The 13,312-nt window shown below is 34.5% G+C and overlaps 2 protein-coding genes across 2 annotated transcripts; one reads left to right on the top strand and one right to left on the bottom strand.

The window, feature by feature from the left end:
• Window positions 1-5,199: 5,199 nt before the first annotated feature.
• LOC119637937 (peroxisomal targeting signal 2 receptor) lies at window positions 5,200-7,008 on the bottom strand. Its single transcript, XM_038034405.1, has 4 exons — window positions 6,582-7,008; window positions 6,418-6,511; window positions 5,617-6,354; window positions 5,200-5,537 (listed from the first exon to the last, which is right to left on the bottom strand). Exons 2-4 carry the CDS (start codon window positions 6,507-6,509, stop codon window positions 5,375-5,377), a joined length of 993 nt encoding a protein of 330 aa, XP_037890333.1. The 5' UTR covers window positions 6,510-6,511; window positions 6,582-7,008; the 3' UTR covers window positions 5,200-5,374.
• Window positions 7,009-7,342: 334 nt separating this feature from the next.
• Window positions 7,343-8,970, top strand: LOC119637936 (phosrestin-1). The gene is made up of 3 exons (XM_038034404.1): window positions 7,343-8,292; window positions 8,362-8,556; window positions 8,639-8,970. Exons 1-3 carry the CDS (start codon window positions 7,437-7,439, stop codon window positions 8,791-8,793), a joined length of 1,206 nt encoding a protein of 401 aa, XP_037890332.1. The 5' UTR covers window positions 7,343-7,436; the 3' UTR covers window positions 8,794-8,970.
• Window positions 8,971-13,312: the final 4,342 nt, after the last annotated feature.

Here is a 13,312-nt window from a genome sequence, read left to right as displayed (position 1 = left end):
AGCCGCAATACGAATGCGGGAGGCAAGCGTAACATATCCCACGGAAAATTGCCAACTTTATCACTCGAGATGACATCTCTCTACAGGTTAACTCTATCTCAACAAATCAACCTGCACTCAACGTTAACTCACGTAACATGTGTCGTAAGTTTTTTTGCTTTTAACCACGTACCACGATTACATTCGACTGGTTCTCTCATTTCAATTCAGTATTAGGTCAATTGTTGTTGTTCGTCTTGTTATTGTATTGTATTAAAAATTATTTCGTTTGCTTCTTTTATGATATCACGTTATTGACTAGTTATTTAGTTATAGAGCAAACACAGACTTTTTCTACTTTTAAAACTAAATTTGTTATGTTTCGATTTTGATTGTTTATCGCAAAAACGTCTCAAACTGTAACTACAACATTAAAACAGTTTTATAAAAGCATTTCTTTTTCCTTTTTCCTTTTTTTATTAATTATTGAATTCTTCGTATATAACCAAGGAAGATAGGGGAAGATAGATTTTAAATGAAATAAATTTATGTGAATGAACGTGGTTGCATAAAAAATAATCTGTGTACGTGCACTTCTCTTAAACGTTACATATCATCGTCTCAATATTCTGACAAATTCTTCAAGATGATCGTATTTCTGTTGCAAAGAATAAGGTACATATATCTACCCACCCTACCTCCCGCACACACAAACACAAACACACGCACACTCAGAAAGAGCGAGAGAGATACACAGAGAGAAAGAAAGAAAGAAACAAACAAAGAAAGAAAGAGAGAGAGAGAGAGAGAGAAAAAGAGATTTTCAAATGCTTATTCGAAATCAATTGATTGAATTGTTACATAATTCCGTTCAGAAATTCCTTTGCTTGTAAAATAATCAATATGTAAAGGAGCGTCGATGCAGCCTCTACACCGCCCTAAACCAACTAGTTGCCTTGTAATCAAGTTCTTGGACTCAAGAAACCAAGATAATCTAGATGTCTTAATCTTTCCTAATACTTTTGAGAGGCAAGATATCAGAGAGATTGGGCGACATTCCGATGCTATGGGGACATTTTTAAGCTTTGAATTTGGAACAACTGCCGCGAGTTTCCACATGTAGGGAATGTGGCCAGTCAAAAAAATAGTATTACATAAGTCCAGTAATTTCTTTTTACTTGAATTAGACAGGGCACTGATCGTTTGATATGAAATGCGATCTACACCAGGCGTTCTCATCTTCGATTTGGAGTGACAACTTTTAAGATCTAAGGTAGACACAAAATTTTCCAGAGACATGGCACATCTGTCAATAGCATTCGAACGAGAAATTGCAGTTATTTTATTTTCGATGAAAGCACTGGGGAAATTGCTGTCAAAGTTCCGTTGGGAGTGCAGATGGCAGAAATTTCATTCGAATTTGATGTCCCGCTGAGTCTGTTGATTTTGTTTCAGACAACTTTTGTTGATGTGTTTTTGTGAATTCTTTTTGAAACAAATGTAAAACTGAGTACCTTTCATTTTCGTTGTTCCATCCTGAATAGAGCATTAGCGTTTTTTTATAACACAAAATGATCATGATTAGGTCATCTCTTAAAGCGGTGCCATAGATCCATTTTGTTTTTCCACAATAACGAAAGCCTGTTGTCCCATAAAGGAAGCCCAGCTCGTTTAAAGAAGCTGTTGGACTGAGGAATAGAGAGATGAGCAGCCGTGCAAATGGACTTAGTCATAATAAAAGAACCATGATTGAATTTCCCGTTAAATGGCTTTAAATTGAGGAACAACTCGACGTGTTTGGAGTAATTAATCCAATCCGCTTTATCTAGAACGAATTTAACTTGTTTTGCCGGAGTAACAGAGGACTTTGAAAGTGTAAGATCGATTAAGATTGGAAAGTGATCACTATTCTGTAGATCATTAGAAATAGACGATGAAATCATAGGAAGAAGTGACAGAGAGCAACATGTTAAATCAATATATGAAAAGGTGTGATGGGTTGAAAAGTGCGTTGGTCTTCCATCATTTAAAAAGCAGAGATTGCGTTGAATGAAGGCCTTTTCCAAAACAGTACCACAACTGTTGTTTCCTGTTGAGCCCCAGATGGTTCCAGCTGTTAAAGTCGCCACATATAAATAAAGAATAAATTAAATTACGGAGAAAGGATTAAAGGAACCTCTACTATGCTTTTCTTGAAGGGATATAAAGGTTGGGTTAAAATCACTTGTGTGAAGTTCATCAAAGTTATTAATAAGTCCCTTAATGTTCAATTGTAGAATTTTAAAAACTTTACTTAATTCTAGTGACATGAAAACGGAGTGATAGGTAGATGATGTTGACATGTCAACGTGTCCGTCGAAAAATTTCACTATAGAAATTTTGTGTGAATTATTTGCAGCAGAATAATCGGTACTTAGATGGTTGCGTACGTATGAAGCGAATAATTTGAAATTGAATGTTTATTGTTGCATGGAGGATTGGATTCATTACAACTTGTAATTTGTTGAATGGAATTGAAATTCTGGGATATTTAGTTTATTAGGCTGTAGGATGCGTGTTGTTGATTCAATTGTTTGCAATATTTGTTGTAGCTTTAATTTTTCCATTATTAGTTTTGACGGGTGATGTATCTGGTATCTCAATACCGCTTTTGGATGATGATAGAGCAGGTTCGTCATTGGTAGTAGTTGGAGTTAAAGGCTTATTAGTCTCGACTTGCAAGGCCACAGCAGCGTAGGTATTACTCTTATTAATTCTTTGGGTTCCAGATGGATTTATTTCCCGGCAGTTGTGTCGCGCTCCGCCCTTGCTACAGTAATTTTCTGTTTGGATTTTTAGAATTTCACGCACTTGTACATAACGCTGGCATTGTTTGTCTACGGGGACAACTTTCAGCATGTGTAGGAAGATCACAGTCAGTACAAGATGGTGGATTAATGCATTTTTTAGCAGCACGACCCAGGCATTGGCAGTTTTTGCATCTCATGGGATTTGGAATGTAGAGTTCCACTTTACATTTATACCAAGCCACATCAACAGTTTGCGGTAACCGATGGCGATCATAGATTATAATGATCTTTCCGTCGTCATTTAATTTAGTGAATATATGGACTTCGGTCACTCCTTGATTGCCCATTTCGCTAACTATTCTTCCGGCACATGCTTTAAGCACGGAGCATAAATTGCGCCTCTAACTGAGTTCAGTTTTTCATGTAATTTAGCCGAAATAGGACATAAATTAGCTAATGATTTCGACTTTGTGAGGTTTTCGGTTGCGCGCGGGTTCCCAGCGAGGACAAGTAAATTCCCATCGCGTAGAATCGAGATAGAGTGTATATATGTCGTAATGCTATCTAGGGCTTTTTTTTATAGCAAAAGGACTGATTTGTGTGCTTGCATCAGTTGAAGAAATAACAACATAGTTTTTGTCCGTAGGAGTGATGTTACTGATTGGCAACACCGGAAAGACCGAACTTTTAATTTTTTTTCTTTGCGGAGATATGTCCGCTAAAAGATGAAATGTATTTGAGTTTTCATCTGGCGGCTTCGGGGCTATAATATCTTTTTGTTGTCAGTTTATTATTTAGTCATTTACGACAAAGATTGTTAACTATTTTCAATATTTTTATTTATTTTTGTTTTTAAATATAAGAAAAGAGACGTACACGGTATTCGCGATAACCAGCTTAGCAAAAAGACTGAAAAGACAGGAGCCAAATACACGAAAAGTTCAAAGCAATCTGAAAATCGCAGACGTAAGGAAAACACTTACTACTCAGAAGATGAAGCGACCAAACCAACATATACTTAGTTTGGTTAATTTTTTCTATCAAACTTTATTCTTCTCATTAAGTATCAAACATGTGAATTTTCTGCATATTATGTAAGTGATCTTTTGTAAGAATATTTATACGTGAGTAAGTGGAAAAATGTTGGTCCATTCCTCCCGAAATTCCACACGTTCATGCAGAGTGTGTGAAAAGATTATCTTTCATCGATTTTTCTCGAGAGATATAAAAAAATTGGAAATTTTTTTCTACATTACGGTTTTCAATACACGCCATTATATGTGAGTAGAATCCGCGTCCTTGCGCGGAAATATTTTAGCGTAAATATTTAGAAAAGTGTGAAATGTAGGTTAAGCATAAAAGAGACCGGTTTAAATTGATTTAGGAAATAATTTTAATTGCTTTGATATAATAAAGAATCGGTCTGGATCAATTTGATGTGATTACTGCATATTATTAATAAGCTGTTATAACCCACAAGCGATGGAAGCTATAACGTAAATTATTAACTCTTAAACTAAATTCACTTTAACTTGCCTTAACTCGATCTAATTAAGCAAAAGTTTTTTTTTTTTATATATTGGGTATGGATTAGAAAGTATGTGTATTTTTGAAGAGTACAAAAAATACGTTCGTTCTTTGTCTCAATTAACTACACGCTTAAGATACATTAATCGTTTGCAAAAATTTCAAAATAAAACCGTACAAATTTGAAAGAAGCAATTCTTATCGTAAAATCAGAATCAAATTGAATCGAATGCTATTTATAGTCGAAAATGACGATCATAGTCGGAGATATAGAGTCATTTTCGACTAATCCGTTCGTATGCAGGAGTAAAGTTGTATAGGGGTATGTGCGAGCGTACGTATAGATGGATGTTTTTTTGAGATTATTTTTATAACAGCGTTAAATATTTATAAAACTACGCAAACGTAGGTGTACGAAGCGCCCCAAGACTGAACGAAAAAAAAAAAACGCGCGAACAAGTGAATTTTTTTATATATTTTTTTTTATTTTTTTATTATTTAATTTTATTTTTTTTACTTTGATTGCAGGCTGTGGCAGAATTTTATTTTTGAAGTCTGACGTTGTTTTTTGTGTGTGCACAGCATGTGATCATTGGAATTTTTACGGTTTGGTGTAGAGAAGCATTTTTAACAAATAATAAAAAAAAAAAAAATCTCAAAAACAAAACAAAAAATATGATAAATAAATAAAAGTCGTGTGAGTGGGTTCGTTTTAAAATGCCTTTAGTTTACTTTGCAGGAACCAATTTTGTGCTACAAAGTGAAATTCGGAATACATCATCTCAGCTGCAATTTTTAAAACTTATGTATTTTACAAGTACTTGAATATATCATTACCGCTATTATCATATCATACATGATTTTGTGTGATTATTATGCATCGTAAATATATATGTATATATACTTCGTATTCCTTTTCCCAGTTTCTTTTTACGTTTATTATCACATATATTGCGCTTTACGAGCAAATTGGCTTAGCTTTGCTAAGCCGTTAACCTATAATTAAGATATTTTTTTTTTGGGATTTGCTACCCTAGATCTAAACTGCTAATTATATGTACATGAAAAGGATGACGGTTTCAGTCTTTTAAAGATGTTGCCCTGAAAATGTTCCCAACACTATCCCAACCACAATCGGCTAACAAATGGTGGTGATGAACACTCCAGTCTAGACCGCATACAAATTCCGTATGATGTTCATGGATTTCTATAGCGTCCAAGGAAACTCCAAAATCCCAAATTCTATTAAAAGAGCATAGGAAGTCGGAAGGGAAATAGAAAACCTTTGTGGGCAATTAATTTATTTTTCCATTTTTTTTACCTCGTTGTAAAATCATAGTTGGCTGCTGCCAATACTGAAGCTTTGTGTGATGAAAAAGCTAATTTCCTTACCGCATATTCTCCGGAAAATAATTCAGCAATATGATGGCGCATATTCCTTAAATCCCAAGTCCTTATTAAGCCGTCCGCTCCGCCGGTTACTAAAACGTTGCGATCGAATTGACTCCAATCCATTGATAAGATTTCAGTGTTGTGAGCTGATGTTATGGCCATTAATGGCTTACCTGAAAAATCAAAAGAATTCCATAAATTTAATAAACCATCGGTATCTACACTGGCGAAAATATTCGCCACTAATGGTGAAAATTTTGCACTATATATTAAATCTGTATGACCATGGTAAGTGGCCACAGATTTTTGACGATTACAGTCCCACAGTTTAATTGATCCGTCCCAACTGCTCGATAATATTTGATGGTAATTCCACTTTTCACTCCAGTCTATCGAGTACACTTCATTCTTGTGTTCTTTTAGACACATTACCGGTTTTTTGGGAACGTCTTTTAACGATCCATCCGAACCGTTATCGAGACTATTCCAAATTTGTAGGGAACCATCACCGGAGGCAGTGGCGGCTATATTGTTGGCGTATGGACACCAAGCAACGTCAAATAAGCCATCACTCCATTCGAAACGACATATTTCTTTGAGTCTCCCTTCTTCGACCGCATGCTGCAAAAGAAATAGTGTTCCACCACCAGCCAGACCGTAAAGCTGGCTAAAAGAATATTAACAAACGTAATTAAATGAAGAAAAACCGCTTTTTTTTTGAGAGACTTACCTAGTAGCTAGCAGTAAAAGATCGGTTTCAAGTGCTGAAAATTTAATACTGTAACCATGACGTTCAGGTGTAGTAAATGAAAGCATTTTCATTGCTATAAATGAAAAGAAAGAAGTTTGGATTAAATAAAGGATTGAAAATTATAAAAACATTTCCTATAATACCTTAATCAAAAAACCAAAACATCAATTCATAAAAGAGGCGACTTTGCTTTAATAAATAAGACCCACGCCGCAACCTCTGCTATAACTATTTTTTACAATATGTGTAGCGTGTGCACAAACCCTGACATATTTTAGTTTTTATAAGCGCGCTTAAAGCATGCAACATATTTATAAAATCCTATTAGTTGTGCAGGAGAAATTGCTTAAAAGACTTTTTCTAAGCACACGTTCCTGGACTTTAGCTTCATTTACATGGTATCCCCCGGTGCAATTTTTAATTGTTTCATTATAAACTTTTTCTATTTCCAAGCAGTCTTCCGATTGTTTCTCCGTTTTTCGGAAGAAAGAGGAAAACAAAAAATAAATTTGCAATTGTTTACTTAACCTTAGTTTACTGATATTGAAGGTCAATGCTAAGCTCACTAGAAGTTGAAAACTTGACATTTATTACTGAGCAAATTACCCTAAGCGTGGTAACATATATAAATATATAGATATGTGGTAACATATATAGAATATATTGATGTGTGTATTCATTAATATGTGCACTTACACTGGGTCGTCAACCATATTAGTCAACGAATTTTCTACGTTTTTTGACGCATGTAAGTTTGTAAAAATAACAACGTTATGTTAACGTTTGTTTCTCTTTGTGATGAAGAAAGCACCACCATCGTGTGTTACATTTTAAATCCATTTAGCGCCATTTATTGTGAAACCTTTTTAAAGATTTTGCCCTTATTTGAAAAAGGTATAAAAGCAGGTGGAAAAAGACATTTAACCGTATTTTCCGCGAACGTTGCTAAGCTTTTTGTTATCGAACGACGAAGCGGAAATAATAATATAAACGAAAATATGGTAGTTTCGGTGAAAGTTTTTAAAAAGGCTACGCCAAACGGTAAAGTCACATTTTATTTGGGGAGACGAGATTTTATTGATCATTTGGATTACTGCGATCCTGTGGATGGTGTTGTGGTCGTAGATCCTGATTACTTGAAAAATCGTCGTGTTTTCGGGCAATTGGTTACGACATATCGTTATGGGCGCGAAGAAGATGAAGTAATGGGTGTTAAATTTTCCAAGGAATTAATATTATGTCGGGAACAAATTGTACCTATCATCAATCCTAATATGGAAATGACACCCATGCAAGAAAAATTAGTACGAAAGTTGGGTCAAAATGCTCATCCTTTCACTTTTCATTTTCCTCCGAATTCACCAAGCTCCGTAACACTGCAACAAGATGGTGATGATCATGGCAAACCTTTGGGTGTGGAATATAATATACGAGCCTACGTGGCCGACTCGGAAGACGATCGTCAACACAAACGTAGCATGGTCAGTTTGGTAATTAAAAAATTGCAATATGCTCCTCCTAATCGTGGCCAACGATTACCGAGTTCTTTGGTTAGCAAGGGTTTCACTTTTTCGAATGGTAAAATCACTTTGGAAGTGACATTGGATCGCGAAATTTACTATCATGGTGAGAAAGTAGCCGCGACCGTGCAGATAACCAATAATTCGAAGAAATCGGTGAAGCTAATCAAGTGTTATATTGTCCAACACACGGAAATTACTATGGTGAATGCTCAATTTAGTAAACATGTAGCTCAATTGGAAACCAAGGAAGGATGTCCTATAACACCAGGTGCCAACCTATCGAAAACATTCTATTTAATACCGTTGGCTGCCAACAATAAAGATCGTCATGGTAACCCCTTGAAAAAAATCGTCGATCAAGAGAGGAAAAGATTTCATAAAAATTAAAATCCATTTATAGGTATTGCTTTGGATGGACATTTGAAAGATGAAGACGTTAACTTGGCTTCCTCGACTCTGGTTCAAGAGGGCAAGTCTACAGGCGATGCGTGCGGTATCGTAATATCATATTCGGTCCGTATTAAACTAAATTGTGGTACCTTGGGTGGTGAAATGCAAACTGATGTGCCCTTCAAATTACTACAACCAGCTCCAGGTACGTAAACTGTGCATTTAATATTTTGTTTTTTTATTTTTGTTTTTTATTTTTTTATTTTACGAACTAAACACTACGATAGGTTCCGTGGAAAAGAAACGTTCGAATGCCATGAAGAAAATGAAATCAATTGAACAGCATCGCAACGTTAAAGGTTACTATCAAGATGATGATGACAATATTGTCTTTGAAGATTTCGCTAAAATGCGTATGAATAACGTCGATATGATGGATTAAGTTCCAAAACATATCAATGCTAACAATTACGGTTCCCATTTAAATATATCCTTTTTAAAAATGCTTTTAAAAGCGGCTCGTGTAAGGAAAGGTACAGATATTGGACACGATTTTCATCTATTGCGTATTATAAATGCGTTAATAAAATAACTTTTAAAATTTACAACACAAAATGAATCGTTAAGTATTTTGAATTTGATTTGTTCGCAAAAATAACTCACCAAAATATCCAAAAAATTATTTATTTCTGTAGATATTTTCTGGTTTAAAATATTTTTTCTTTAATTAAACTTTTTTTTATATCAAATTTTTTCTGGAATGGTTGTGATAAGTACCAGCTGAAACAGTTGAATGAGCTGAAATAGCCTTTAACTCCATTCTTAAGAATACTTTATATGTGAACTTCTGTCTCGCTGAGCTTAATGAAGGGTTAAAAACTGCATCATTTATCCCTCACTACAAAAAAAATTATCAATAAACAAAAGAAACAAAGTTCAACCCTTAACTTAGATTTCGCCGAAGTTCTAACCAATCATCAGCGAGAGGTGTAAACATTTTAATATAATACTAATGAAGAATAAAACAAAGCGGTCAGTTATTTGATCAGCCCGCTTTTCCTTCATATTATTTATTATATTATGGAAAAGAACTTTCCCTTACTAAAATATGCAAATAAATTTCTTTTAAAATCTTCTCATTAAAAACTTAAAAATTAAGGTTAAGGTACCATTGCTTTTTATGTAACTAAAAATGTATGTAAAAAGGCTACTGCCTAATAATACATCAACTGATGCATTGGCTATAAGCGAAAATGAAGTCGGAAAAATAACTTTTTCCCACTACTGAGATATATTATAAGTCCGAAAACACTTCGCGTCCTCTTTTATACCCTACACCACTTGTAGTACAGCGGTATATTAAGTTTGAACGAATGTATGCAATATCCAGAAGGACTTAAGATAGACTTACATTTTATCGGAACCACTTTCTGAATCGATTTAAGCTTGCCTGTCTGCCTATTTGTATGGTTTTCTGGCGTTTAACGTACGACGTTTCAGCTTATGGACGAACACTATTAAAACGTTTCGTATCGGACAACTTTTTCGACTACTTCCCGGAAAATGGTTTCTTTTAAAATATCGTTATATGAATAACGGTAGAGTGATGTAGGGTACTTAGCAGCGGCCCGTGGCTCACTATAGTGCTTTTACATAATTTTTTATACTAACGACTCAAATTTCAACAAGTATTAGAAAATGTTTATGAATTTATTCCTCTAAAATTCTCACTTCACAGATCGCTCAATTAGTCGACTTGCTTATATCTGTACTTACATGGCTAACTGATACTTTGTTATGAATTTTGACAAAAAAGGAGCAAAATTTTTCATTGAATTATTTTTTAAAAAATATCACATCACAAACAAACACATCTACAGTTTTTTTTTTTTTTTTTCTATGACCGCTTAAAAGTGTGACACGGTAATGACCACGAAAGGCTATAGGAAGAGTGGGGTGAGGAAAGGGAGTAGTGTTTGTGAACTTTCGATTTGTAAATGAAGACATCAGGTTCCAAAGGTGGACAATTTACGACATATAGCAAATATCGGCCTGAAAACAACCAGCCACTTAAGTGCCCCGGACAAGAATGGTCCGTATCAGCTCTTTATTAGCTTTACAATTTCACGCCAACCATTTAGCGTGATATGCCTTAAGATGAACATGTCTTTGCCAATGCTTATGTGTACAGAGTTATCAGTAAGTCGATTAAGGCTATTTTCGAAAACAATTTTGTTTTATGCGGCACCTACAGATAAGAAGTTCCAGACCGATATCAATTAGGATCGTAAGTTGATTTAGTAAATAAATTATTGAGGAAAATATTTTCGAAAGAAATTTCTGTCTTTAGAGATTAGCTCTGATTAACCCTTTGCACTCGAACGGCGTCCGGGAGGCGCCGTTACTATTTTTGAGGATATTGTACGTTAAATTGTGCACGCGTTGTAAATTTTCTTACTTGGTGTGAGATTAGCCCGGTATATATCAGATAGCGGACACTTAGATCATTCAGTCTTAGATCATTATAGCGGTTCTGGCAAAATCGTAGCAAAATTTTTAGTGCTCTGCTAGGTGATAGGCACTGATAGGTAAAATCGAAACAAACTAATAAAACTACTTCGACAGGGAGCACCATCAACAAATTAGAGAATATCATTAAAAGATCCGGCAAAAAAATTAAAATGTTATGGGTACCTAGTCATATCGGTTTATTGGGAAATGAGCGGGCTGATCGTGCGCAGAAGTCTGCTGCTTCTGCACCTTTAGTTATGGATGATGTCATGGAAAGGTTGGATTTTCAAAGGTACATTGGAAGAAAAGTTAAAGAGAAAATTACAGAAGGAAATCTACAATACCATCACTAGCACTACTCTTTTATTAACCGTCAATTAACTCCACCTTTATATACAAAAAATGTGGAGAAAATCAAGATCCATACACTTTCGAGAATTCGCCCTGGTCATACAATTGCAAATCAACAATGGGTCTTGAAGAAGTCTTCCTCCTCAATCTGCAAATGTTGGCAAATTCTCACTCTAAAACACATTCTCTGTGACTGCCTTAAGTTTACCTTGGCTAGAAGTATTGCATGTGGAACGATTAACCCTACGAACATTCTACAATCAGCTACAGAACAGAATATTAATACAATATATTACTTTATTAAAACTTCTAGGCTCAATATCTAGTGCACTTTTATAAATTATATCTGATAGCCTGTGTTGCTAGTGCTCAATGTCTTTTTTTTAGTCTAAGTATTTATTTCATTAGTCTAAAATTATAACAATAATAATAATAATAATACTGTCGGGTAGCTGAGTACCCATACTAAAAAATAGTGGTCTCTATTTCCATGTGAAAAAGAGTAGCTTTTTTTGCAATTCGAAAGATGTCGATATCAAGCATAAGAAAGCTTTTTATAATGATTGGATGTTTGTTTTGTAAGTTCTACGATGTGTTATAAGTTAATAAACATTACTAAAAATTGTATTAGCGGACCGCTTTCGAATGCAACGGAGTTTCACTTAGTTATTAATATAAAAAGATTTTCATTTTTTTTTTTTTTTTTTTTTGCTTTCTATGAAACCGCAAATTTCCATTCGTTGACTTTTAACTTCCGGAGTTTGGTGTTATTATAAATGTAAACGTTTTCTAAGGAATGTAAATAGTTTTTGAACAAATTTCGTATATTGCAGACTTTATCATTAAAAAAAACATGTCCATAGATATGATCTTCATATTGATGAGAAGTCTTCTCGTCATAGTTGGCGTAGGGAGTTTCACTGGACAGCAAATAGGAACTGAAAGAAGTAATTATGCGGTAATAAGTACGGATAATAAAACTCGGGAAATCGGGAATGGAACATTAACAAAACCTTATTGGAAACAAAACGATGATCAAGTAGCCAAACTCATAACGAAAGTGAAGTACAAGATGTCAACATCGCAGCCTACAAATGTGGCAAAATTAACTCAAAAAATAACAACAACAATGCTCCCCGAAATACATTCTTATAATAGTTACAAACAACACTTGCCGTTGGATTTAAATAAAAAGTTGAAATTTATAATCGAACCATTATCGTTCTATAAGCCGGGAGTTGTGTCTGATGCCTTAAGTGAAGCCGACAATGAGCAGTATACAAGAACTCATACACGAAATGATGTCAAAATGAATAAATTGCCGAATAATATTGATTCGAATAATACCCGGTCTATGGAACGGCCAAAGAACAGAAATTTAAATCATTTAAATCATTTAATTTATGGAAAAACAAACTCAGCTGAAAACGCCACCCGAAAAGAATTATTATCGACTGAATCGAATGATTCACCCCTCTCGCATATTCCCGTTTATTCGTATAGTAATCGTATTTACCATCAAGTGGATCAAAAGCAAACGCAACAATTTGAGCAGCCACAGAGTTCTTCTTTGGATTATATTGATTTCTTGCATAATCAAAGACGAGAAAGGAGTCCTAGAAGTGCTTTCTACGATTATTTCATTTCCAATTACGACGATAACAATAACATGGATGACGACATTGTTAATACAAATGATGAAGATAATGATTTCGAAGAAGCTCAACAAATACGTTCTTGGAGGTAAAAGCTGTTATCGTTGCAACAACTTCTTTTTTTTATATTTCAGTTAATTTTTTGTTATGGTTTACTACTAGCGATGTTTTCATAAATTATAAAAATCCCCATCACGTAAATTTTGGTCACATTGAACACCGGCCGCGGTGGTTTGAGAGAAGATTTCAAACCATTAAAGATGGCAATCGTTTCAAGGGCGAGGTGCGGTTACAAAATTTAATATTTATTGTTATTGAACCTCTTTTCACAAAAATAACACAAAAAAAAAATTTGACTTTTTTATCATTCAAGGTAATATGGTCGAATGACAAAAACGATTATGCTGAACATTATTGGGATTTGGCGGTCGGAAAACTATGAAT

The sequence above is a fragment of the Glossina fuscipes genome, unplaced genomic scaffold, assembly GCF_014805625.2.
Source record: "Glossina fuscipes isolate IAEA_lab_2018 unplaced genomic scaffold, Yale_Gfus_2 61, whole genome shotgun sequence".
NCBI lineage: Eukaryota > Metazoa > Arthropoda > Insecta > Diptera > Glossinidae > Glossina > Glossina fuscipes.
Note: the sequence above shows the minus strand (reverse complement) of the source record. Positions and strands in the feature narration are given on the sequence as shown.